This window comes from Neophocaena asiaeorientalis, unplaced genomic scaffold (assembly GCF_003031525.2).
Source record: "Neophocaena asiaeorientalis asiaeorientalis breed wild unplaced genomic scaffold, Neophocaena_asiaeorientalis_V1.1 scaffold648, whole genome shotgun sequence".
In the NCBI taxonomy this organism is placed as follows: domain Eukaryota; kingdom Metazoa; phylum Chordata; class Mammalia; order Artiodactyla; family Phocoenidae; genus Neophocaena; species Neophocaena asiaeorientalis.
The window spans coordinates 4,481,878-4,508,933 of NW_020172781.1; the positions used below are offsets into that span (position 1 = coordinate 4,481,878).

A 27,056-nucleotide genomic window follows, 5' to 3' on the forward strand; every position below is an offset into this window, starting at 1 on the left:
ACCCCACAGTCCATGTTTCCACCCCAGCTGTTCGTGAGGTCCTCAGGACAGATACTACCATCGCTGGGGTGATTTTACTGATGAGGAAAGAAGGTTCAGGGAGCTGGAAACTTACCCAGGGTCACTCGGCTTTTGATGCCAAGTCCAGGGTCTTAGCCTGATCGCTGGGGCTTAGCGGACGACACTCCAGCCCTTGCTCCTCTGCGTGGTCTGCGGCGCAGTGCCCCAGCCAGACCAGCTGAAGCAGCATCTCCCTGGGGACTCATGTGCATGTGAGTGTCTTCGACGCTCTGCTTTGGCTTCCTCTGCGGCCCAGCTTCAGTGGGGTGTCTTCTGCTGTCGCTGGGGGGATCCCTGCAGTCTGGCTTCTAGGTGTAGGGTCTGTAAACTGACAGACCCACCCCAGTCCCCCCAAATTTCCAAGAGCTGAGAAAACCACAAAGGGAATGCAGCTGTGAGTCCTGGGTTGGGGAGATGCCTGGCCTGAGTGCGCGGGGAAGCGCAGAGCTCCACCAGGGCTCGGGCAGAGGAGGACCTGCACCCCTGGGGCTGGGCTGAGCGTGGTGGAGCCCAGCTCCTTGGGGTCCTGCGGGCCGCTGACTCCGACTCCTCCGTGACACGGTGAGTGCCGCTCACCTACTTAATGGAAGCCCAGGGAAGCGAGGGGCCTCGCCCACAGCCTCCCAGCTGGCGGGAGGCAGAGCTGGAACGCGAACCCAGTTCCAGATGCTCTGAAGCCCTTGCTCTCTCTAGCGTCCTCAGTTAGAGCTGCACTCCACCAGACTCGGGAGTCAGCTGCCACCTGTTAAGCACATGCTTGTAACAAATGTTAACCATCACGATGATTATAATGAGAGGCTGCTTCATTCTGACTCCATGCTCCAAAGGCTGGAGAAAACCGTGGCTCCCGTCTGGGCCTCAGAGCAGCCCCTTCTCAGTGTTACTCAAGTGTCACACTGTGTGGGTGTGTGGCTGTGTGCGCGTGTGTTGGTTGGGGGATGGGGGGCACAAGCCTGGGAACACCTGGGCCAGGATCCTCTGGCTGACGTGCTCTTGCTTGTGTCCTTTCCTGCTCAGCCCTACGCCGCAGGCAGTGCAGAGGAGGGCGTGTGCTTCTCCCCACTCCGCAGAAGCTCCACAGAGATCACAGAGGACCCTCCTCCGTGTCATCTCTCTTCACCCTGCTGTGACTGTCGGTGGCACCAGAAGCTACTCTGGAAGCCTGGCCAGAGCCCGACGACCAGGTGCGGGGGCAGCCCGGGTTTCGCAACATGAAAGGTGAGGAAGGGCAGGAAGAGGGCTGACATCTGAGTGCTGACTCGTGCTGGGTGCACATCACGCCACTGAACTCTGGCCGCCCCCGTGGTGGCACCAGGACTCCCGGAAACGCACACAGCCAGGCCGCCCCATGACAATTAGAGCAGGAAGTGAGGGACCGGGTTTGCACACGTGCCTTTGTTTCTTGGAAAAGACACCAAATGAACACTTTCCACAGTTCTCTACCAGCTCTTATCAATTTAAGACATTTCCAGGAAATAAGACTTCAGCCTAAGGGGGGCCCTGGGTCTACACGTTAGCCAGGCTTAGAGACAACCCGCCTGTCCGTACCTCTCACAGTCAGCAGCGTGTATCGGCTACATCAGCAGCACAAACATAGGCTGATGGCTTTGCTGGAGTCAGAAACAGTGGTGACCTGTGTTCCTCAAACTGCCTTCCACCTAAATATTCTTAGGCACCTGCAAGTTCTATCAGTGTATTGAATTGTCCTCATTTTAATAGTAATGGAAAACACCCCACTTGTTTTTCCTAGTTATAAAGACAAACTTTCTGTTTGCAGTACTAACTTGTAATTAAAAGCCAAAATATCACAGGATAAGGCTTTAGTTTTTTAGGTGGGCGTGTCCCACACTGGAGGCCACTGATGGATTTGGGGGACTCTGCAGAATGTTTTTCCTTTGCAGGATATAAATGCTCTGTGGGAGGGAGCCTGGCATATGCGAATTCCTCTTGGGAGCCCAGGTGGCCCAACTGGCAGGCTTTCAAGACCTCTCTCCTGATGCTCAGATCCTCAGGTGCCCCCAGGCCAGGGGAGGCAGCAAGAACTCACGGGAGGAGGTGGAAAGACTGGCAGGGTTGAGATGGGCTTTCTGCTGGGTGTAAACCTGGTCTTGTGTAACAGGAAGAGACAGGGCTGGCGTGTCCTGCAAATGCGACCCTCAGTAATGGAGGAAAGCCGAATACACCCAGATTAGCTGGAAAATCTTACTTTGAGCACTTCTGAATTATCTGGATTTTTTTCAATAAACACCTGTCACCATTTTACGTTACCGTGGAAGGCATGTAATCCAGGGTGGTGGCTGCCTCTGGGAAATGCGTGAGAAGGATGGGGAGCACGCAGGGTGCCTAAGGGGGCTTAGCTTTACCTGAAAGGTGACACACTGTCCAGCATTGTTGACCCCGGTGAGGCAGTGAGCCTCGGCTGTCTGCTGCATCCTCCTCTGTGTCTTCTTCCCGCTGTGGAAGCCTGCACGCCCTTTAAGCCCCAGATGCCCCATCCTGAGCTCTCCAGGCACTCGGGTGCAAAGTGCTCCTTCCCGACATAAAAAGCAGAACAAAGCCACTGTGTGCTGAGTACAAATTTAATAAAGCTTTTGTTGTTTTAATCCGAAGTTTTCTATGAAAACAAGCTCCACCCCACAACTTTTTAGAGCCATCAAGAGCCATTGAGGTGTCTGTGAACACCACCTAGAGAAGTACGGACTCAGGGTTTCAGATAGTGCAATACTTCCAGCTGTTGAAGTTAAATGAAACTACAAACTACCCCTCCTCGTCAGAAGAACAAAGTCGATGCTGGTGCTTAGGAACCCACTCTCTCTGCATCCCACACTGGCAGACCCCTAGGAAGTAAGAATCAAACCTCTTAGTGCAGGTTGACAATCCTTTAGGCACCAGCATAAATGTACCCACCTGCCCAGAGCACAACACGCACGTTTAAAAGGAATTTTCCAAGGAATCGAGTGTTTAAAGATAATGGCAAGTCCACGGAATTGGAGATTACTGACAAATCTTAATAATAATAAGAGTAATAAATTCCTATCTGTCTTTAAATTCCTTGCCGTCTCCCCATCAAGGTAAAAAACACGTGCTCTGTTTTGTAGAAGCCTGGGGCTCTAACATGGCCAAACGTGAGCCTGGGCAGGATGCCAGCACCTGGCTGAAACCCTCTGCCGGAGGCCATGGAGACAGGTCCTGCCCGCTTTGCCACCAACATGAAGGTTCTTTCTGGAAGGTGTTTTGCTATGTGGAAGAGAGCTGCGAGTCCTCTGCCGGCTCCTGGCCTCTAGTCTGGCTTCAGTCTGGCTGGTGGGGATGCACCGGGAGTGTGGTGGCGTGGGCGAGGTGGGTGGCTGTCCACGCAGAGCAATAACATGGCTTCTGCCTCAATTCCCTGGATCTAGAGTACAGTTCTCGTGATAAAGGTGAAGAATGACGGCAGGAGAGCGCAATGGGTTGGAAGAGAAAACAAAGTGAAAAACCCCAAACCAAAAAACCCGGAGGGCCCGTGAGTCTCCTCAGCCTCATGAGCCTCCGTCAGTGCAAAGGGCTCCCGGGTTCCCAGTGCTGAGGAAGGACGAGAAACAAGACCCAAGTTTCTTGGGACTTTTACAATCTACAGAGTAAAGCCACTGCCCAGATGGGACAGGTACCTTCAGCTGGTGTTTGTTCCTCACTAGACGACAAGTGTGGCCAACAAGCAGGGGAAAGGCAGCCGCCCTCCCCAGGAATCAGCAGGCTTCGAGTAACAGCTAGCGCCTTCTGGAAATGGAGCTGCTCTTAAGGAACAACGGTTTTTTTCTCTCAAACCCGGGATGCCAACGTGAGTGCCCAAGACGGGAGCAAGCCAAAAGGGGCTCCCTGGCAGCCCGGCTGCTGAGGACCCGGAGCATCTGAGGTGAGAACGGGCAAAGGACCGCCGCCGAGTGGAACTCGTGGCTCTGAGGTGGGAGCAGCGCCCTGAGCTTCCAGTGCTCCGTGGTCTCACCGGCAGGCACCTCTGCTGCCCGGGAGCAGGTGGGCCTGGCTATCTGGAGAGAGGCTGCTGCGGAAGGGATGGAGGCTGAGACTCTGCAGGGTGCATAGAGGCTTGGCGAGGCCTTACCTGAGTAAAGAGTTTTCAGAAACGGAAGGGACGCATCTCACGTTAGGTCGGCTTCATGCATTCAGGCCCACGCCCTGAAAACCACTCCGGAGCCTTGGTGTTCCTGGGATTTGTTCATGCATGGCTCGCTCAGAAAATTAAGGAACAGAAACTCACGAAAAGACCAAATTAACAAAAAGAGAAGCCCCACTGCCATCACAGGCCTCGGCTTCAGGCCACTGTAAAGTAGGAAAGAAGGACCAATGCTGGAGGAATCTGGAGGTTTATTTTCAACACCTCCTTCCTGTTAGTGTCACCTGGAGAGTGCTGGGTAGCTTTGTCACGTGCATCCAAAGTTCTTGAGGCCACAGGGGACATCTCATGGCTACAGAGAGGGTCTGGGGGCCACCGTCCCCTGGCACGTCAGTCGTGCTCCCAGGGGAACGCCGCCTCTTGGGGCTGAGGGTGGCTGGGAGCTAGGAGAGCTCGAAGCCCGTGTTCATGCTGATGGCGTAGCGCAGCTTCTCCCGCAGGACGCTCTTCTTGCTGTAGTTGGGCAGCTTGAGCAGGTTGAAGCAGGTGGAGGAGGTGGGCAGGCGGCCACCTGGCTCCCGCTTGCGGATGGTAAAGAAGCCACGCAGGACGCTGCCCAGGGTGTCGCCGGTGTCCTGCAAGCACACCCCACAGCCTCAGGTTGGGGGGTGCCTGGGGAGAGGGCTGGACCGGCCCCCTGCGGAGGACAACCAGCCTGGAGAGGTGGGTTGCACAGAAGCAAGCCTGGCTCCTGGGGTCCTGCACGGCAGAAGCCTGCATGAAGCAGCACTTGGAAACAGGACCTCTGGTTTAACTGCTAACCATCGGTAAACCAATGTGCAAAGAGCCGGAACACTGTAAAAATCTTATGGTAACAAACTCCTTCCTGACCTTGCCAGCGCTGCGGCCTGCGACTGACCGTAACTTGGGGCAGCCTTCCTTAAGTAAGGGGGCTGAGGGTCGTCTAGTGTCACCTAAGAGGAGGGATCGGCGTGACGGCGGTGGCATCGTGGAAGGCAGCTACACTCAGAGGCCACTGGGTTTTTGTGGGGGTGAGAAACTTATAACAACGGCTACCATCTGAGCACCCACTATGGGTCAGGCTTGTGGCACACAGAACACGATAACCCCTAGGGCGTCCACTCTCCCTGTGCAGAGGGAATGAGGCCGCGTACCCAGGTGTGCACAGCCGGCAGGTGGAGGAGCTGAAGCCTGCGCTTGTCCAATTCCTGAGCCCACGTTCCAACCCCTCTCCCACACTGCCGCTCAGACCTGTACCAGCAGCTACGAAAAATGCCCCGCAGGTATTCTTCCCTGAGGGAGTAACGAGAAAGGGACCTCCAGGAGAGCTGAGGCCCCAAAGTGGCCCACCTGTGCTCCTGGCCCGAGAACCGCGACACCTCCTCACCCGGCCAAGGAGCCTGGCTGCCCGCCCTGTGGATACAACTGGGCAAGCGCCCCACCCGGTAGGTGCAGCAGACCTCACCAAGAGGGGCCAGCTCTTCCCCAGCAGCGGTACCTGATCATCCGACACTTCCACACAGCGGATGGAGAAGGGAGGCTTGAGGTAGGCAAATCCCAGGAGTGGGGGCCTGGAGCAGCTGGTCACAAACTGCAACACAAAGCAGGGCCGGGAGTCAGAGTGGGCCTGGCTGACGCCGTCCTCAGGGAGAGACCACTCGACAAGAGCACCGGAGAGGGAGGAGCCAGTGGGCCCGCTAAGCGTGTCAGGGGGAGGCCTGAGCCGAGGGCGGAGGCCAGGGGCACGCAGCACAGCACCAATCGTGAGTGCTTGCTCTGCACCTGCCTTGCCGCTCGGCTTCTTCGCCACGCAGAGGATGTGCACGCGGGCCTGCTGGGTTGCCGGGCAGCCCCTGTGAGCTTGGTTCCTAATCTCCTCTCAGCACGCTAACAAAAACCAGGCCTCAGGAGCCAGCAGGGCTGAGGGCAGACCAAGGTACTGGATGCCCCAAATGGGGCCTGTGGGCAGCCAGCCTCGCTTCCTTGCTACACTCTTGGACTTCCTTGCATTTTCCAGATGGTAGCTCCTGTGTCATTTCCCAAAATGACTAGTCCTGCCTGGACAGAGGCATCTACCCACCTGGAAATCCAAGTGCTTAACCTGCACAGGGAAATCCTCAGAAACCGTTCACTTTCTTTAGTTCAACATTAGCACAACGCTCTCCCTTCTCTTGGGGATCTAGGGACCTGCTACTTACAACACCAAGCTGTGCTTCAAAACTCCGTGTCAGGCTGAGTGTTTAGGTCTTAAAATAAATATTACCATTTAAACAATGTCATAAATGGTAGTGAGATTCCTGAGACGATCCAAAAAGTTTACGTGTCATGCTTCAAAAACGTATTGACAAGATATATTACTATCCTAATATCCTGTATTTTCCACCATAAAGAACGCAGCAGCAGATCCTATTTAGAAGCATTTCCACACCGTGCTGTGTCCTCTGTGAACCCGAGCTCAGCTAATCATACCACAGGTGCTGTGTGACTCGACCCGTTTGAAGGATGAGGAAACAGACGTAGGTGAGTCTATGCCCCTCCCAGTTCAGGCTGATCAGGCCTGCTGCCCGCTGCCAGCCAGAGCTGGCCCAGGGAGGGAGGGGTGGTCAGTCTCCTGGGACAGGAGGAGGATTGGAGGGCAGGGAGAGCCTTGGGGCTCTGCTATCACTATATTTAAAGAAAGTACAGTCATATTCTCTCCTGTACAACAGTTCTGTGGCTTCCCCCTGGCTCTGGGGCTGTCTGCAGCCACAGAAAAGGGCAGGCACAGGGCAAGGAACTGCAGGTGTGGTGACAGGTCACCCAGAGACATAAATATGCCTGCTCTGAGGGGCACCGACCACGTGGTTAGGAGAGACCGGCTTTCCTCTTTCTAGGAGAGGGGGGAAAGCAGCTCTACAGGTTGGCAGAGATTGTTATGCCTACAAGAGGCCCTGTTGGAAAAACTGGTTCTCTTGAGAATCAACTTCTGGAATTGGCCCCCTGCACGTATAGATAACATATGAAATACCTTCAGAAACATGGCTCTCTCGTCGGGCGTGAAGTCAGAGGCCAGGATATCCCAGAGCCAGATAATGACCCTGTGACTTCCATGGAAACCACCGTAGTACACTGTGTGCTTCCTGAAAACAATGCAGACAAGGGCTCAACCACACATTCTGATGGGCGCTTACAGACACAGGCAGGCATGGAATTTAGACAAGCGGCACAGCAAACTCTGGCCAGCCCGGGTGACGACAAACTTCTCTTAAGCCAGAAGTTCATGCCTTTGTAACCCCAGGTCTCGCAAGCTCAGTGGGTGGAGCGTTGCATTGTAGGCCCTGTTATTTCCCAGCAGAAGCTGACAGGAGACCCTGCGCCACTGTTTCCTAGGACTTTGGAGAGCCTCATGGGCCTCAAGCTCTGCTTCTGCTTCTCAGTCTCCAGGCAGACAAGGGCTTGAGCCTTTCTTCCAAAGCAACTCACCCAGAGATCAGGGAAGAGGAGTCCATCTAGACACAGGACCCTGAAAACTCTCCAAAAGGAACCCAAAAAAAGGAGCAGCTTGCTTTCTTGGAGGCCTAAGAATTTCAACCTTGCCCCTGCACTCACTCCTTACTTTAAATCTTCCAGATCGATCTCAGCATTGTCCCCGGAGATGAGTCGCTGTAGCTCAGGGGTCGAGAACATCCGGGTCCACTCAGGTTTGATGATGGAACGGAATCCACTAATGAGGGCAGCTGTCTGGTTCTTGATTTGAGTGTGCATTCGAAAGTGGGCCATCAGATGGATGTAGCTAATTCTGTTGCCAACAAGGGAAAACAACGGAAATTAACAGGACAGGGTGGGCAGTTGCTGATGGGCTGAAAGATGAGTCCAGTCAGTTCTGAACCATTTTACAAAAACACAAATAGCACCAGAGCACTTCACCAGAACAACGGCGATGAGGATGACAGCCCTCCTGAACGGCCCACGGTGTGCCACTGTGAAAGCGTTAGTGTCAAAGGCGTCACCTCATGCACTCCTCGCGAAAGCCAGTGGGTCAGACGTTGGGGTGACCTCACTGTCAAGAATCAAAGCGAGGCATCTCCAGCTAAGGAGAGGGCCCTTCTTAGGACAAAGGGACTTTTATTTAACTTCATCCTTTTGGACATAAACCAATTAAGATACTGTTCAGTCCTCCAGAGAAAAATTGTTTCATGTTGAAACTTCAACCAAAACCTTGCTAGACTGGACAAGGAGTCTAGGCCATGAGAAGGTAAGGCTGCGGAAAGTTTTAACCACACGCAGCTGGCTGACGATTAGGCTTAATGAGGAAGTTGGAGCACTCACAACGGTTCCAAGCAGCCGGTCCTCCAGGTCTGCTTTCACCAACACACGTAGTTCACCTGCAGCCGCACGGCACAGTGCAATGCTTCTGCCCAGGTGAAATCCCTTTCCACAGGCTTGCCAGCATTGCTGATTTCTTAGCAAACCATTCATTCAGATGAAAGAATGTGAGCCCAGCCCAGGTACAACTCTCAAAATTCCAAATTAGTACAGTCCAAATAAATCTGTTTTACCCCAGGATGCTCAGATCTGAGTTACTGACCTGGAAAATATGCCTGTTTAAAAAAAGCTTCCAGTGGCAAGCTTGCACACTGATATACTTAAATATGATTTTTTTCTATCACTGCTATTTCTTTCATGTACTCGTTGAAGCAGGTGACTAATACTGTTCCATTTTACCAAAAGAGGGAGGGAGCCTCGGAGACTTTCCCATCGAACACCCAGGAAGTGCAAGCTCAAATATCTCTGCAGGAGCAGGTCCTGGTGATGTCTTTTAAGAGTCTGCAGGACTGAACATCCTTGCCCTTATACTGAGGTTTTATGCTAAGAACACATAAGAGCTTGTGAAATGACTTTCCACGTAGGTTTCCAGGCAGGACAGGAACCTCACTCCAACCCAGGCTGTATCAACCCACCTCCACCGGCTGCTGTACATACGGCTCCTACCATCATCCCCGTGCCATGCCTGGCAAAACAGGGCCCATCTGAGGGTAACATATCTGATGATGTGAGATCACTGCTCTCATTTATTAAGGGCCTCCTCTGAGCCAGACATCCTGGAAGGTACTTTACATGCATTCTCATGTGAAATCCTCTGAAGGGATGATTACAGGCACACGGTGGGCAGGCTCAGGACCCACCCTGCTCTCTGACACCCCCAGGCAGCTTCCACCCACCCTGTGGCCCCTGTACTTTCTGTCACTCTAAGGCTCCGTGGCCAAGAGTCAAAATGGGTGTATTTCAATCATGATGAGAACTGGGTCTGCTCTCCTGATTGTTCTGACAGTCTAAATAAAAGCTCCCCGAGCGCGTGACTGACTGACCCGACCCGAGAGGGACACGAGGCTTGGGGACGCTGGGCTGCGAGGTGCATCTGATCCAAATGACTCACCAGGTAGGACTAAGCTCTCACTTGTCGCTGAAGAGAGTGGTGCTCAGATTAACAGTTCAGATGCTCAGCTGAGCCTAGTGGCAGGAGACTGACAGATTGACAAAAGGGCCAATAACTACTCCTTGAGCCGGGTCCTACCGTTTAATTAGGTGAGTACAGGGCTGGGTGGAGACATGCATGGAGGGGCTTTGCTTTGAGGAACCATTTATGATAGATTCCTAAAAGCCTGTTATCTGTGACAAGAGCTGCTGGGCCTCAGGGTCTCCCCACATCCGAGGACCTGTCTGCTGCATCTGAATTCATCACTGTGTCTTCTCAAGAACAGTGTTTTATACAACTGCCACACACCCTCATTCTAAAATGATCTGCCCCTCCAAGGAGTCTTTCCACCTCCGTGCCCTCTGGGTTCAGGACTTCGTGCCCAACCGGCTCAGAACCCATCTGTCTGCATCTAGAGCCGTCATTAAATTCCTAGGAACACCACAGCCTGGGTGCCTCTGACCTTAGAAGTACTACTGCAAAATATAAATTGTCAATTCTTATTTTGCAAATCGAATTTAATACGATTTCGGCCTATGAACTGTAACCAGTAAATTCCATTATGATGTTTATGGCCTCTTTCTACTTCAATTTATCTTAATAAATTCTCAAAGTAAGCCCAGAGAGCCAGAATGAAGTCTTTTCAAGTGGTGACCTTAAAAATCGAATTGCCATACTCACTTATTTTCATTTGTAACAGGAATGGTCTTCCCTCCAGGAATCAGTTCATGGCAAACAAGCTGGGGGAGAGGAAGGGGAACAATTACTCAAGAGAATTCTAATGAGAAAATAAAGCTGCCTGAAGATGGAAGGGCCAGATGCCGACATCCATAATAACGACAGAGGAAGATGAGACATGTTTGGGAACAATCATTTTCACAAAAAGCCAGGGCTTAAATATCAACAAGCCGGCCCTGCATGATCAATATGACAGGTTCCTTCTCATCTGATCCTCGTACAAACGTGTATATTAAGGCTCCGGGGTGTTGTGGAGGGGAACGTATTAGCAATGAAGAGCACAGGAGGACAGATAAATAAATGCTGGTACAACCATACCTTGGAATACAGTGGCGCTATTAAAAAATATGATGAAAAAGTATATTTCTTGAGAAGGTGGGGGGGGGAAAGAGCAGATTATATAACAGCAGTCAAGGTATGCAAAAAATTATATATGTGCCCAGGGAGTAAAACCCTAAAAAGGCTCAGGCCACATGCTAACAGTGGTGCTCTCCAGGCACCAGCACTATAGGTGATTTTCACTTTCACCTTTATACTTTTATTGTAGCTGAATTTTTGGTTAGAAGTTTGCATTATTTTTATAGTCAGGACAGAAAATTAAGAATGTCAGGAAGAAGTCTCAAAATTAAAGATTAAAGTCTCTGATTAAAGATTCAAAAACGCTATAGAATCAACTGCTTTCCTCAACTTCAAGAAGTCTTGTGGGTCGCCTAAAAATCAAAGAATGCATCATTTCAAAGCTAATTTTAATAGAAATTCTACTAACATAATATACTGTAACTCTAGAGACCTGGAAAGGAGTAACGGTGCCCTCTAGTCCCACTGCTATCAACATCTCGGGGCCGACGCTGCAGGATGTTAAAGCTGGATGGCCCTTAGGAATGCCCAGCCAGGTGTTTCCCACAATAGGTTCCAGGGAACTCCTGATCTGTGCACCACCATCTGGAGAATCTCTCTGTGAGGTGGTGTGCCCTCCCTGAAAGAGGAGTTCTGTGACCAAATGAGCTGGGGAAGGTTGAGGTTAACACAACCACAGCAGGTTTCTTTCTCATGGGCTTCTTAGGGCCCTGACGTGCCAGCGTGCTCAGTGGTTCTTCAGGAGGAGGACAGGGCGTGCAGTCTAGAGGGCATCTGGTGACACTGGTCCCAGCAAGGACTAATTCGGCAAATGGTATTTGTTGAGATAAGGAAAGTGTGGCTCAGGGAGACTGAGTGACCTCGCTGAGGCCCTGGGAAGTCGGCCCTGTACTACGAGCTCCAGAGCGGCCCTAACACCACATGCACACTGGGGCTCATGCAGGGGTCCGGGGATGCAAATGGAGGGGCTGGGAGCCCTGCAAGGAAAATCAGGACAGAGAAAGTCTGGGGGAAGCCCCTCGGCTGCCACGACTTCAAGGGTCTTTTTTCCCGGCTCTGCTCTCCATGCCGAGGAGGAGCAAGGACAGGGTTCTGTTAGAGGCACACCCTGTCAGGTGGTTCCTTCCCCATGTCTCAGTCATGATGCTCTGGAACAGCTAATCCTCACCATGGTAACGAAAGGCAGTGTACAAAGTAGGAGTCACAGCTTCCATCAGAAATGACCCCAAAGTGCCCTGGAAGCAGAGCAGGGTCTCGGTGGGAGCTCTCTGGGGGGCGAGCAGGCCAAGGCCAGGTCAGCTGGGAAGGGGAGGGGAGCGCCCTCCCTCCTGGCAGGGTGGCAAAGGGGCTGGGGAGGCAGAGGAGAAGGGTGGACAGACAGACAGACATAGCCCCAGTCTGTGGGTCTCCTGGGGAAAACACCCAGACTGGGGCAGGTCTTAGGAAGCCAAAGTGGGGAGGGGGAACAAGGTTCAGCCAGAGGCCCACCTACCTGACCCATGACATCCTCATCATATGACAGTGTCAGGCCCAAGTCAGCAATGTCCCCATCGTACCGCTAAAGCAACAGAGAAAGGGACAATGTAGGGGCCAAGGAGTGCTACATCCTTGAAGGTTTTAACACTCCCCGCCTATGACATCGGCTTGGGCAGCTACCACTGTTGCTGCCGTACACCTTGAAACAAAGGAAAAGGCCACTCATCACCTGCAGGAAGGAGGCTGTGAGCATCAGTCCCGGGAGGAAGTGCTCAGGAGGGGCCACGAGGCCCTGCAGTGGCTAAGGAGTGTGCCGCTTCACCACAGCAGGAAATCCCACTCCACCCCATGACAACGGGGTACAGCTGAACCCCACGGGGCGCCACCTGGCTGAGTTCACACCGGCACTCAGCTAAGCCATGCCGCCTTCCACACTGACCTTAATGGAAGTGAGGTTTTTATAGAACTCGGAATCCAGAGAAGGCAGTTCATCCACAGAGCTGTAGAAGACACTGTGGTGGTGCCCGAGCAGCTGGCTCAGGAAGAAGGATGCAAAGGGCACGTCCACCACAATTCCCTGCCAGAGAGGAGACAGGAGCTGCCACCTGCTGCCCAGCAGCCCGTCTCGGTGATCTCATCCAGGGCGGCTCCGGCTGCAGATGGGGCTCCGAGGGCGCCAATGACATCTCTAGACTTCCTAAATTTTCAATCTGGAGAGCGATACATCCCTACCACCTAAACACAGTCGAGCGCCTCCTGGGGACATTACCACATAGTGGTTAAGGGTCCAGGCTTTGCAGCGGCACAGCTCAGGGATCACACCTCAGCTCTGCTGCTGCTAGACCATGGCTTTATCATCTGTAAGTGGGGACCAGAAGAGCCTCAGTTTTAAGGGTTAAACGAGCAAGGTGGGGGAAGTTTCCAGGAGGAAGGGATAGCTGGGCAGGAGGCCTTTAGTACAAGGCTCACAGGTGCCCTCCAGGGCTGGAACACAGGTCTGTCGGGCCCCAGCACGAGGTGTGAAGGAGGGGGTGAGCGAGAAGGCCAGGGAGGCAAACAGGGCAGATCAGGAAGAGCTCATAAGCCTCGTGGAGTCTGGTTTCTATCCAGAGGGCAGCAGGGAGCCCTGGGAGGGCTCTCCGCATGGGTACTTCCTGTGGGGAATGGCCTGGAGGCAGGGACACAGCCCGGAAGCCCTTGCACAACGCCAGGAACTTCAGACAGACTGTACTGGGTGGAGAGAGGTGTGCGGGCTGGAGAGACTGAGAAGGGAGAGCCAATCAAACCCCACAACGGGCCTGTCCTGAGGACGAGTGTGAAGTGAGTTAACACAGGCCACTCCTCATCAGGACCCAGGAGGTCCTTATTGCCGGAGAGGGAGGAGACGGAGACTAGGCCCAGGAAGTAGGGGGAGGACATTTACAAAGCGAGGAAGTGGTGTTTTTCAGCTGGCCCAGCCTCTCCTGGGTCTCATCACAGCTACACGTTCAAAGGAAAAACACGGCATATGCCCAGGCAGGGCCTCATGGGTTTTTTTGTTTTGTTTTGTTTGTAAAAAAGGGGAATCAACTGAGAAATTGTCTCCATTTTGCAGATGTGGAAACAGAAGCACAGAGAATGAGCCCAGGCCACCCAACCAGTCCAGGGCAGGAGGAGGCCTGGAGGGTGCTTGGACTCACATGGGGCACCTGACATCACAGCAAGGGCTGAGGCCGTGGACCGGGGCTGTTTACACAGAGAGAATGATGGACTAGAGAGTATGTTCACCCCACATGACCTCCTCTCTCAGCCTGGCCTGCTATAGCTTCTTTGCCTCTGGAAGGCATCCTGGCCTCCCTGGGCTTTGTGATGGGTGTGACACGAGCACTACTCAGGTGGCGGCCGCTGGGGGTGAGGCAGGCTGGGGAGGGACTGGTCTCCTGTGGCTCTGGAGTCCACTGTGAGGCCACAGGGACAGGCTGCTGATGAGCTGAAGGTGGAGCGTTACTTCCTTCCTGGGGAGCAGGATCCTCAGGGCAGGGGGTAAAGCGCCACCTGGAAGCAGTCCTGCCAGTTGGTGGGCTCTCAGGGGAGAGGGATCAGGAGCTGGGAGGGCTCGCCCAGAGCCTGTGGAAGGCCACACCACCCCGGCCCCGTGACACCGGGAGCAGAAGCTCAGACACCCTTCCTCCTAATAACGGTGAGGATGGCAGCTCCGACTTCCCCCGTGACCAGCTGCCAGCCACCATGGGAGATGTTTACCTGTATTACCTCATTTACCACCTGCAGCCATCCAATAACGTAGCTCTACTATCCCCGCTTCACTGACAAGAACACGGTTGGTGCTGGTTCCCGTCCCTCTCTCCTCACCTTTATCCTTGTGACAGGCAGTTGCCACTATGTACCTGATCACTTACATGTATACGAAGCCCACAGTACTTAGAACATTTTATTTTCCATTCCTGTTCACTGGTTCTTAACGTGCCTACCTCATACACAGCTTTCCCCAGCATCTTGCCCACAAACTCAAACAGCTGCAGGTAATTCTCATGAATGTAGGACGTGGGCGAAGGGTAGAGTCTCTCATCCCCACTGGTCGTCTGCAAGGCAAAAGGACGGGTAGGGACAGGGAAGTTAGATGCCTTGCAACAAGCAAGGCCTTCACTTCTCATCTGTCACCTCGAACCCGGCTGCCGTCAACCACGCTCTCGTGCCCTTTAAATACCTTGAACAGGTTGAGTGCTGGGTCAAACACCCTCTTGATGATCTCTTCTAAGAACTCCTTGAAAACACCGTCTTGATCAATCCCTGCCTCGTCCACCCCGAGGTCATTGACAAACTTCACGCGGATGACGCCCTTCATGACGTGCTGGGAGAGCTGCCGAAGTTGCTCATAGCCATCCTGCCAAGGGCAGAATTACCGCCCATTAGGAACCCAAGGCCCCCTGCATAATTCAGGGCTCCCTCCTCAAAGCTCCCTCTCCCCTGTGGGAAGCATTCCCAGTGTAATTACTAAATGTGTCAGGACGCACGGGTGCATGAGGAGAGCCAGCAGTTTTCACCTGCTTCTAGACCAGAGCCTGTTAAAAGAAACACTCATTCTGGGGATGTGACTTTACCACTCTTTGGCAAGGGGAGGCTGCCCTCAGGAGGATGCAGAGCAGGGAGATGGAGAGATCAGACAAGATGAGTCACAAGCTCTCGGTCATCAGACAGGACGGAAGACGCTGAGACAAGATGAAAGCGGTAAGATGAAAAATCAGAGTAGCCCCCCACCACTCAACTCCTGGTACCTTTCCCCAGATCATGAAAGGCTGTGAGTCATGCTGGAAAATTCAGGTTATATCCTGAGGGCGCTGGGGAGCCACAGAAGAGTTTAGGCAGAGAGTCACATGGCTGGCTTTCTGTCTTAGGAAGATTTTTCTGTTGGAAGCAAAGCAGAGGGATGGCAGGGAGCAGGGAGATGGGTGCCAGGAGTGCCGCTGGGCCTGGAGGAGGGCAGAAGCGGTGGGAAGAGAGGCCTCAGCACCTCCGGCTTGCGGTCAGCTCCCTTGAGACACGCAGCCACTGGGCATGTCTCGCTGTCCAGAAAGCTAGGACATGACTCTGGAGCTCTCCTGCTAAATCATCGTGCACAGTCTATCTCTTGATTCTGATCTGTCGAGGCCTTCCTGGCTCCAGAGCCTATCCTCAAATGTATTCCTGGCAGGTGGGTGCTGACGGGCAAGCTGCTTAGGCTTTCATTTCAGAGCAGTGATTATAAAAAACCGTGCTTAGAACACGATAGGGCCCAGGGAGGAGTACTTTGGCCCAGCCTGAGAGGCCCCATAACCAGGGTCAAACCGATGTCTTTAGATACTGTCACAGAATAGGTTACAAATCAGCTGCCATGTCCTATTGTGGCCACCCCACGTTCCTCCCCTCAGGCACAAGTGCAGTGCTCTCAGATGCTCTGTTGACATCAGACAGGCCATCTCCACAGCACCCACTCACCTGCCAGTCTGGTTCCTTGCCACAAAGCAAATGAGGCCAGTATGGCAAGACCCGTTTTGGGGAACGCTTGCTGCCTTCCTGCCGATCATGTTTTCCTTGTGCTCACCTACTGATGCAAAGGCCTGTGCCATGGTGGCTACCCATCTTATTTGGGAGTTAGGTTCCAAAGTTAGTGAGCAGGGAAAAAAAACTACCTCTGAAGTCCCCTAAATCACCTGAAGGAATAAGAACACGGTTTTGAATGCACAATCCTGGAAAGTACTTTTTTATGCACATGAAATATGAAAATCATTACGTTAGACAAAAAGGAGAGAAAAACAGGGAGTCACCAGGCAGCTGCTGCAGCATTTCAATCATTCTGCCTAAATGTAAGGTAATTATCTTGGCACTGAGTGGGGACGGGGAGAGAATTCTAACATGCCCGGGCCTGCAGGACTTCCTCCATTCTGCTTTAAAATGATGCCTCCCTAACCTTAGCATGGGTTAGGAGGTGTCTCAGAGTCATGCAGATTAAACGAGATGGTCCATGTGAAAGCTCTTAGCAAGTGGTCAAACTCATGGCAGGTGCTCCAGGAATGTTTACTGGACTCAAATCTCAGTTTTGCTGGATCAGCCCCACTTTAGCCTCCCTTTGAAACACTGTAGAGAGGAATCTGCTGCCCACCTCCTCTGACATACTTCCTGTTACACCCCACTGCCCTCTCTGGAGGATTCTATATCTGTGCCCCAGGGGAAGGTGAGAGGGGGACTGGGCGTTCCTCTCCTCTTCTGCATCTCAAAGAGCGGATGCACAGAACACTGAAGGGGAACGGGGAACTGGCTTCCAGGCCCAGCTCTGTCACTGACACCTGAGTGACCTTGAATTCCTCTGGTCTCAGTCCTGCCTTTGATGGGGTGAGGGGAAAGGGATGAGCAAGGGTGTGTCCACAGCTCGCAGTGCTGGTGTTCTGGCCCCCGTTCACCCCTGTGACGAGAGGCCTTCCCGCAGGACTTTGGACCATCACCTGGAAGCCTAATACACAAGCCTCACCTTCAGTACAAACCATAAACAAGCGGACAGAATAAAAGCCCAGGATATCATGGGTCAAACATCGGCTTTTTGATGCCCCCTTGTGTCCTAATCAAGCAAAGGCCACTGGGCTCTCAAGTTCTGATACCCAAACCACTGAATCGTGAGAACTGGGGTAACTGAATCAATGACCCTCTCTCCTTCCTAATTCAGTACGAACACCAGTGATCAATTTCATGACAGGATCTATCCCAATGAAACGTAAAGAGGAAAATGGACTTTGCCTAAAATCTAAGACAGAAATCCCTCCTCTGACGTCCCTGAGGGATGTGTTTAAACAAGCTGGCCCAGGGTAAGCGGGTGTCTGGTAAATCTCCCAGTGACACTTGAGGAGGGTGTCGGGGATTCTGTCACTCTCAGGAGACACCACAGTTTCCACCACCCAGACTCCCCGTTGTGCTGGCTACATGGGAGTGGGTATGACGGACGGTGGGATGGAGGAGTTTAAGAGACAGGAAAGGTGCATCTGGGTCCGACAAAGAAAGTGCTGGAGAATTGAGTTCCTACAACACAACTGGGCTTTTTCTTCTTTGAGTCAAAGCAGAGTTCGCAAACTGGTGGCCAGCAGGTTGAATTTGATGGGCAGACAGGTGTTATCTGACCTTCCAGGTACTTTACAAAACCTGACTGGTTCACAACACAAAGGATCTGTGGATTTCACATAAAACCCTAAATTTTGGTCTTTTCTTAACAAGCCGGAGCATTATAGAGCCCAAATCTCCACAAGGCAATACTCAGGTGGCCTCTTTTAGAGGCATGTGTTCTCCACCAGCCCCAACACTGAGGCTGGTTGTCAGTTGTCATTTATCAACTCACTTGTGAGGTCAGTCCAAGGGCTGTGCTTCAAGAAAAACTGGAGCAAGCAGTGGAAGTGGAGAATATTTCTATTCATTTAGCATGCAAACAAAACGCCCCGTGCCGAGACACTCTCAGCGAGCGCTACTCATCTCCATGGCTGGCAGGGCCCCTGGGGGCACTTACATTTCTTATCCTTAGTTTTGAGAATGTCAAAATCATCTGTTCACCACCTGCTGCCTTTCCCCGGCAGTTTTCAGTGTCAATCACCAGTGGTCAGAGAACTTAAACAAGTTCTCCAGGAGCGACAAACACAGCACAAATGCCCCGAGGCAGAAATGAAAACGTGTGGGGAGGAAGGGCTGCTGCCAATGCCGTTTGCTGGTGGCTGGCGATGCGGCCCCGGGCTGTCCGGGATCCCCTGACTGTTCTATGCTGCAGAACATACCGATGAGGAACTGTGGCTGGAGTGTGATGAAAGGCAAGAGAGCAAGCATGGGCATATCAACGAAGCCAGGCCACTCCTGGGAATGCGGACATGGGACTCAATCACCATAGGCGCACACACGCTGCACAATGCCGGAGGAGCGTGTGGCAGGCACGACGCAGACACTGCAGGTGCGTGCGTTTATTATGACAATGTTCAGAGTCTTGTTCCAGCAAAATCAACATATCATGACAACTTCCTGACATACGGAGGACAGTGTCCTGAGGACAGGCACCTATTTCAAAGTCACACAAAGTCGCTGCATGGGAGGAACCCTGGACGCTGGGTTTGGCATAGGTGGGCCACTTCACGTGCAGCTCCTAAGTTTATGTCCAAAAAGAACGTCTAGCTCTGATCGATGTATTTCCCAGGATGGCTCAGTAACTTAACACCCGCGCTCCAGCCTCCACACTCACAGCTGGGCGGCTGGGCAAAGCGCCTGCCAGGACAGACAGAGTCTGCACAGGTATAAGCGTGTCTGTCCTCATTTCAGAGGCACAGAGTGTTGGCCACTCTCACCTCGTGGGGTAAAGGGAGGGAAATGCTGCGCTGGGGTCTCCAGAACTGAGGGCGTGTTTAATCAAGCAGTGCTCAGAGCAGCCGGCAGGACAAACAGGCCCTTCCTGCACCCACAGCCCTGGCTTCAGTGTCATTAGATCAAGGAGTGATAAGAACAGTTCAGAGGCAACAGGTCACCCACTAGAAACCCTACGGTTTACAGAGCGCACTTTGCAACAGGCTTCTCACCTCCAACATCCGGGACCGGCGGATGGTAATGTGAGTGACATGAGGGGAGGCAGAGCTGGTTTCCACAAGCCCCAGTCTCTCCTTCTCCTTGGTCACCATGTTTCGGAACAGGAGAACTCTCTGAAATGAGCAAAGGTGAGACCGATAAAGGGGTCAACAACTGAGGATCCCCTAAAACACACTGTACAAAATTAATGAAATGTAAGCACGTGAGAGGCTCCCAGAATGGGATGCTTTGATGTGTGCTACAGGTTAGAAGTGTTTTGTGAGGACAGTAAACTTCCCCCCAAATGCTCTTGGGAATTAGAAATATAGCTGAATACATGCCAAGGGGAAAGGTTCCAGAAAGAGTGGTCTGGCTACAGCCAGAGCCCAGCTAAGAACAGTCTGGGAGAAAAATCATTCTCCTTGTTCAGTCAATAATCCACTGTAAAAACCGTGCGGCAGCACGCATTACAGAGGGTGCTTTATATAGCCGTGCCTGCTTTAGAGGAAATCAATAGCATGAATTTAAAACACAGAAACATTTCAAAGATATATATATTTTGCTGTCAGAAATGTGTAAATGACCCTACAGTATAAAGGTCCCTGACCTTTCTACCTGCCTCCTCTGTCTCCTCAAGCACATCGCAGTCCCACCAGTAATATTTCTCAAGTATCATTTAAATAGAACCCTCTTGCATTCTCAAGATTCTGACAGGCTCCTTTAGAAGAGCATTGACCTTTGGCCCCATCCTGTAATAGCACTCAAATCCTGTCAGCGGAATGAACGAATAACTCCAACCTCAGCTGTTTTTCTGAAAAACGGAAATCTCCCCAAAGTCAAGAGCATTGCTCAATACAAATAATAACAGTAATAATAATAACAGCCACTAGTAATAACAGTAGTAATAAGAGCTAACTATACACGAGGGGAGGCTACTGCATTTTCATTTGATCATTCTATTAGCTCCCTGAAGTAAATAAGGTGACAGAAAAAGCCACTGCCGACAACCTCGAGATGGGGGATGTGCTCAATGGAGGGACTAGTCAGTGAAGGGGTGCCATGTGGCTGGTTTCCAAGTCTAGAAACTAGGACTGAAGTGCCCTGAAAAACAGCAAAAGCTCTCGGGGCTCCTTGGCGACGCGGAAGGGGGAGCGCGGGCTGAGGACAGCGAGGGTGGCTGGAGATGCACATGGCGGGGACTCTTGCCTCTGCCTTCTGTGCTGGGGAGCTGGAGACAAGCACAGGTATTTAACTCACGGGCGGCCATGTGGCATGACTGCTTCCCGTGACCCCCAAGTCTTTAGCACGATCACCTGAACAAGGGCTGCTGTCTTGTGGAACTTGAGGCAGAAGATAAGCCTCCCGTCAAGGTTAATACCATATGGAGCAGAGACAGCGGACACAGAGGCAGAACTACAGAGGTGACCACAAGATTGCCGGCCTCCCATGAATTGCAGAAAGACTGGATGGGGCTCTGGATTTCCGTGGGGCAGGGAAGAAGGTTTGGGGTAACTTTCACCAGCTCTCAAGGGGCTAGGAGACCTCAGTGAGCACAGGGGACATCTAGGTAAGGATCATCATCCCACTTTGCAGATGAGGAAACTGTCGTGCAAAGTCACACAGCTGGTGCACGGGGGACCAGGGCCCATGCACAGACCACCACACTACCCAGCCCTACCCCCCACATGTGGCCCTAGGCCTTCTAGGCCAAAGTGAGAGAGAGAGAGAGAGAGAGAGAGAGAGAGAGAGAGAGAGAGAGAGAGAGGGAGGGGGGGAGGGAGGGAGGGAGGGAGGCCTTAAGTACCAGTCAGGAGATGAACTGCGTGTAAACGTGTAAAAGCAACATAAGAGAGTGCAGAGGCTGAAGTACTGCGTGTGTGAACCAGGCAGAGCTGAGACTTTTAAAAACATTAAGGAAAGCAATAAAGGCACTATAAGCCACCCACTCAGGTGGCATCAAGAATGAGGGAGAGGTTCGGTGTCCAGGGCAGATGGCATAACAGTAACAGATGAGAGAGACAACGCAGGCCTGGAGAGAGGCTGTCACCCCCTGTATGCCCCAGTAAGAACGTCACCGGAAGAGAATAGCACACACGCTGTGAAGAGAGAGGGGAAGCCTGAGACACAGAAAACACGCCAAGCCTCAGGCACTATCCCAGGCCTGCTGGTGCCATCACAGGAGCAGGACAGGGGCCAGAAGATGAAGAAGGGCCCTATTTTCCCAAGGGAGGCAACAGATTTATGAGCCAAGGACGAATGGCTCATAGTCTTCATGATGTAGATCTTAAGCGCCCCCACCCCGCCCCTTGGTGAGGATTACCATACAGCCTGGACTCATGTCAGGTCAGCTAAACGCAGAGCTTCCCAGACTTTCCTGTTCTCAGCACCCCTAACGGCTCAGTAATATTTCTTACTGCAATCTTAGGTCAAAAGAAATACGTAACAGTTCCATTTAGTAGACAGTTAAGTCCTAACAACTTAATAAGTGTTTATGTCCTAAGAACTTAGTAGCTGTATTTAAAAAACACGCATAAATTGAAATTTAAAACATTTTAATTTCATTTTTTTAAAACCCAGCTTGGCAAATAGGATATCATCGAGAAGAATGGAGCAGAATTTAACGCTGACGCTGTGGACTTGAGCAAGCACTTCACACAGTGCCCAACAGATTTCACTGTGTTTCCCTCAAAAAATTAAAATATCCTGTAGCAACCGGGGTGCCCCAGCACACCGTTTGTTAACTGCAGACACACGGAGTGGAGATTCCAGACCAGACGCTGTGGTCCAGGGCTGAAGTCAGACACCCAGGAACGGGGCGAGAAGCCGCATTTTAAGTCAGATTCCACCAACCTGGACTAGACCCACGAGGTGAAGGGCTGGAACCCACTTCAAATGAGGACTGGCTGGAGAAGGGAAGGGCACCACCCTTGGAAAACAGACCACCCAGAAAGCAAACCGCAGAAGATGACACCATCCACTTTTAGTGGCTGTTCAAGGACCAAAGAGTAGAAGTTACAGGGAAGTAGATTGTGTAAGACAAGGAAGGATGTTCCACCACTGGGAAGACAGAAGCCATACAATGGCCTGCTTTGCAAAGCTGCGCATCCTTTATCTGAGGCAGGGGCAGGGATGCCGCTGAAGGGGCTCATGCATAGAGCGCGCGCGACCAAGTCATCTCCATGAGAGGCTTAGTTCTGTCTGAGCCTTCTGAGAGGCTCTGCTGTCAGGCGCAGTAAGAATTTAAACGGCCACGTGTTTGTGAACCGCTGCTTGAGGGGAAGTAAAGAAGGGCAGCCACAAGTATGACATCAAGGTCAAGACAATACCAGAGAACAGTCAGGAGGACTAAGTAAGTCAGGAGAGAAAGGAAAGGGCACCTGTGGGTTCTAAGGAGCCTCCCCCCGAAGGAGCAGACATTTCTGGGGTGCTCACGACACACCAGGGACGCCCCTCATCTCCCGGGCGCCCCTGCCGCAGCACCTGGCCCTTCCCAAGGCTCTCACGCCCCGTAGCTCTGTATGCCACACACCCCGGTTCTCTTCCTTCCTCTGATCACTCCTCTCCCCGTGCAGGGCTCTGGCCTCCGTCCCCGGTCTGCTCACTCCCTCTGGCTCCCTGACCACCTCAGCCTCATCCATGAATGCACCGAGGAGGTCGCAAGCCGTCCGCATGTCGAGTCCACCTCCAGCCCCGTCCTCTCTCCTGCACTCCAGACCCTCGAGGAGCCACAGACACGTCGCCTGCTCCCGGCTCTTCCCAGTCCCGCTCCTGCCTGTGCCCCCACCTCTGGGAATGGCCCTCCGGAGCAGCCAGGCCCCCAAGCCAGAAACCTGAGCATGCTCTGAATCCCTCCTCTCCTTCCCCCGGAGTGCCATCGTTCTTCAAGGCCTGGAGGTGCTACCTCCTTCAGAATCTCTTGATGTCATTGTCTTTCTACTCCCGTGGACCCACCCGAGTTCAGGCCAGTTGGCCATGACACCTGCCTCTCGCCAGTCCTTCAGGCAACGGCCAGAAGGAATTTTCTAAAGCAGAGCTCTGACCAGGTGCCTCCACAGCTAAAAACTCTCCGATGGCTCTGGACAAAATCCACGCCCCCACCCTTGGGTTACGAGGCCCTTCCTGCTCCAACTCCTACGAACCTCCTCAGTTTGATTTCTTGACCCCACCCGGCTCTCCCTTGGCACCACGTTCTCTCTCACCTTGGGCCTGCAAGCGCAGTCCGACTACCTGTGGAGTCTTCTCCTGAGCCCCTGCCCTGGGTGCCCACGGCATCCATCCCCATAGCATCCACCCCACACTAGCCAAATGGACAGTTCACACTGGCTTCAATCTCTGCACCCCCAGCACTTGGCATAATAGCTGCAACAGCGTAAGAGCCAGTCAGCATCTGTGTTTACTGAACGATCGTTTTTACTCATTTTTAATAATCGCTACAACAAAAATGGGCAGTCAGGAACTTGGTGGGAGGACCCCAGCTCTGAGTGCAACTCACGTTTTTGTGGGGAACAACGTGCGGGGTGTACTGCAGGATCAGCTGAGCCCGCTTTCTGTCCTTGTCAAGTTCCTGGAAGAGCACGCTAGGTTTGAGATCCCTTAAAAACAAAGACATGGATTTGGGATAAGGAACAAGAAAACCATCCTCTAGTGCAGGGCTAGCCAGCTACAGCCTATGGGTCAAATCCAGCCTGCTGCCCATTTTTGTAAATCAAATTTGAATGGAACAGTCACACCCATTCATTAGGTACTGTCTCTAGCTGCTTTTGCACTACAATGGCAGAGTTGAGTAGGTGCAACAGACACTGTCTGGTGTGCAAAGCCTGAAATATCTACTGTCTGGCCCTTTACAGAAAAAGTCTGCTAATCTCTATTCTACTGCCACAACTTCAATAGTTACATAAGAGTTGATCTGTCATTGATTAAAAAAAGGCAGACATGCATCTTACGTTTAGTTGTTGCAAGAGGATTTCCCTACCCTACCCCACAAAAAACCTAGCTGTGGTTTTTATCCCGCTAACTCTGCTGATAAAAACTGCCATTTAATGATCATAACCTGTTGCTTAGTTCAGCTGAAAGAACTTTCCTTTCCAGTTTGCGTATGAAACATCTGCTCAATGCAAGCTCTGGCTGCCAACACTGAGCTCTAATCACCTTCAGCGTACTGTGTCCTAACAGAAGCAGCTGCGAGGTGACCTGTCCTGACAGGTGCTTTATAGGGACATATGCAGATGAAAGGACAAGATGAAGAAGACGGACCAAGTCCTCTCTGCCCTAAAACATAAGTGCTGAGCATCAGGCCACAATGGTCCCAGCGGCAAGACAGAGGGACTCCAGCTTCCGTAAACGCCCTTCCCACCCCGAGCTCACTTGCGCAGCCAGTGGTCCTCGGGGGCGAAGCGCCGCCGGCAGTCCCGCTCGTACAGCACCATCAGCCACCCGTGGACGGACTGGAACAGCTCCAAGGTCTCACCCTTGGCATTCTCTGTGGAGCAAACAACCAGGAGAGCCACAGTCTCGGAGCTGCTCAGAACTGGAGGGGACAGGAGGATAGCCCGTGTCTCCTCTCGTCAGCCCCGAGGCCCAGCAGTTCTTCGTCTCCCTCATGCTGAACGTTACATGGAATCAACAGAATTAAAAGGCTCCCTGGGTACATTCTAAGGGCCTGTGGGACCCGGGAATGTCTCAGACACAATCACTCGCACTGCCTCCCACTTGTATGTCATCCAAAGGACCTTTTAATCTAAGGAGTTTGGTGCTGAACGACTGGAAACACTTCAGGAGGTAGACTCTAACTTGAAGTGGGACCAGACACGTGTTTTATCTTCATGAAAATCAACTCAAAGAATCAAAAGGAGTTTCAGGGCAAAATTAATCATGAATAATCCTTCACACACACATGTAAATCCTGAAGGATGCCTGGGAGAATAAGACTTCTATAACCACACTACTATCTTAAGGGGTCATAAAGAGTGGAGAAATAAAACTTCTAACTATGTGAATAAATGTGCATTTTGAATTAACTTTGATGGACAACAAGGCTAGGAATCAGTTGATGTTATACTCTAGACTTCCCATGTGTAGCAGCAATTAAACAACGGCTGACATCTTTACCTTACCTACGATCCCATCCCAGATCATCTTAAACACAAAGGAATTCAGAAAAGAGGAGATGGTGACCAGTTCTTCTAGTTTGAATGAAATCTGTTCTTCATAAACTTCAATGTCATCAAGGATCCTAAGTGAGACAGAAAATTATTCATAATTTCCCACTAAAAAGAAGGGGAAAAAAAAGATCTATTCCTCATTCTAGACAAAATAATGTTAAGAAATAAGCTCTATCTGTTAGATAAAATTTACAGGTAAAAGGATATGATGGAAGGGTGGGTGGAGGTATAGATGAAGCAAGAGTGGCCATGAGTCAATAACTAACTAACGAAATTGGTGACAGGTACGTGAAGGTTCATTATACTAGTCTTTCCACTTTCTATTTATTTGAAATCGTCTATAGTAAGAAGTTAAAAAATACAATTGAGAAAGGAAAGAAACAACACGTTCTGCTCTACCCTTTTCTTATTCATAAGGATCTGACTGTGACACTGCTTATGAATTCATGTCTGAATTATTAAGGAATCTTGACTGAGAGTCTGTGTCTACTGAGGGAAGTTGTGGAATCTTATTCTGCATCTGTAACAGACACCAGGGGCACTGAGTAAGTGCTTGATAAGTATTTGAGGGTGAATGAATAAATGTCTGAAAGAATATATGAATAAATGAACCATAAGATGCAGCTCTATCTGAAAATCTCCTATAACTGCTCTATTCACTTTAGAGCCTGACTCACTCTTGGGTCACCCTTGACCAGGCAATTAAGTGGGTGTCACCAGCAGCCAAAGACCCCTGCTCTCCCCTCTAACTACTCACTGGGCCCTCCCTCCATGACTCATACCCAATCCGCCACCTACATACCCCTAATCCCCTCCTGCCAATCTCTCCCAGACCGAATATAACTTCCTGAGGTCCATTCTATCTTACAATTCTTCACCAACCTTTTGGGAAAAAGTGGAATTAATAGAATACCAATACTCAAGTAGACACGTAAGCTTAAAGAAAAGGAACTGAACGGGACTAACATTTGTTAATTTCTCACTGTGCCAGGCACTGTACTAGGTACTTGACATTCCTTTTCTCATTTACTCCCTGTCAGATTGGTAATGTTGTCTCCATTCCAGTGTTGAGGAAACTGAGGCTCAGAGAGGTTAAGCAACTTGCCCAGGGTCAGCTTGACAACAGTTGTAAGAATAACAGCCAACACATACTGACTGCTTCCGGTGCCTGGGACTATGCCTATCACTGATCTCTTCTGTACCTTCCCACACAGCTAAGAGGTAGGTGCTATGAATTCCTATCTATAGATGAGGAAACTGAGGCCCAGAGAGGTGGAGCCCCTTCCCCTCTGGACCAGGGTGTCTCAGTGAGTGGCTGAGCCAGGTTCTGCACACTGGCTCTGGAATTTTCCAATTAACTACCTAGCACAGTGAGTAAATAGCCGAGGTGTGATTTGAACCGAGCTCTAGAAGACCCCAAAGCCCACATAAGTGGTAATGACCCAGCTCTCCTGAAAGGATGGGAACTAACAACTGCTGAATCCCTACTAAGTACCACCCACTTTGTAAATGTCTTGTCTAATTCTTCTAATGACAGGTCCAAACGCTTGCAGTAATCACATTAACAAATGCTTCCTTGCTGACACTGTAATTTGGTCTCTCCACATTCTAGGAAAGGAAT

At 51.6% G+C, this 27,056-nt stretch overlaps 1 protein-coding gene across 2 annotated transcripts in view; it reads right to left on the bottom strand.

The window, feature by feature from the left end:
• Positions 1-2,621: 2,621 nt before the first annotated feature.
• Positions 2,622-27,056, bottom strand: part of UBE3B (ubiquitin protein ligase E3B) — a 54,914-nt gene continuing 30,479 nt past the window's right edge. For both annotated transcript variants that reach the window (XM_024741467.1, XM_024741466.1), the window contains exons 16-28: positions 25,388-25,506; positions 24,639-24,753; positions 23,767-23,866; positions 19,289-19,408; positions 14,923-15,099; positions 14,687-14,797; positions 12,658-12,795; positions 12,235-12,300; positions 10,329-10,387; positions 7,788-7,970; positions 7,200-7,311; positions 5,691-5,783; positions 2,622-4,806 (exon numbers count right to left, since the gene is read on the bottom strand). In XM_024741467.1, coding sequence (XP_024597235.1) covers positions 4,615-4,806; positions 5,691-5,783; positions 7,200-7,311; positions 7,788-7,970; positions 10,329-10,387; positions 12,235-12,300; positions 12,658-12,795; positions 14,687-14,797; positions 14,923-15,099; positions 19,289-19,408; positions 23,767-23,866; positions 24,639-24,753; positions 25,388-25,506 — 1,585 coding nt within the window. In that variant the 3' untranslated portion in view covers positions 2,622-4,614. The remainder of the gene's footprint in view (positions 4,807-5,690; positions 5,784-7,199; positions 7,312-7,787; positions 7,971-10,328; positions 10,388-12,234; positions 12,301-12,657; positions 12,796-14,686; positions 14,798-14,922; positions 15,100-19,288; positions 19,409-23,766; positions 23,867-24,638; positions 24,754-25,387; positions 25,507-27,056) is intronic.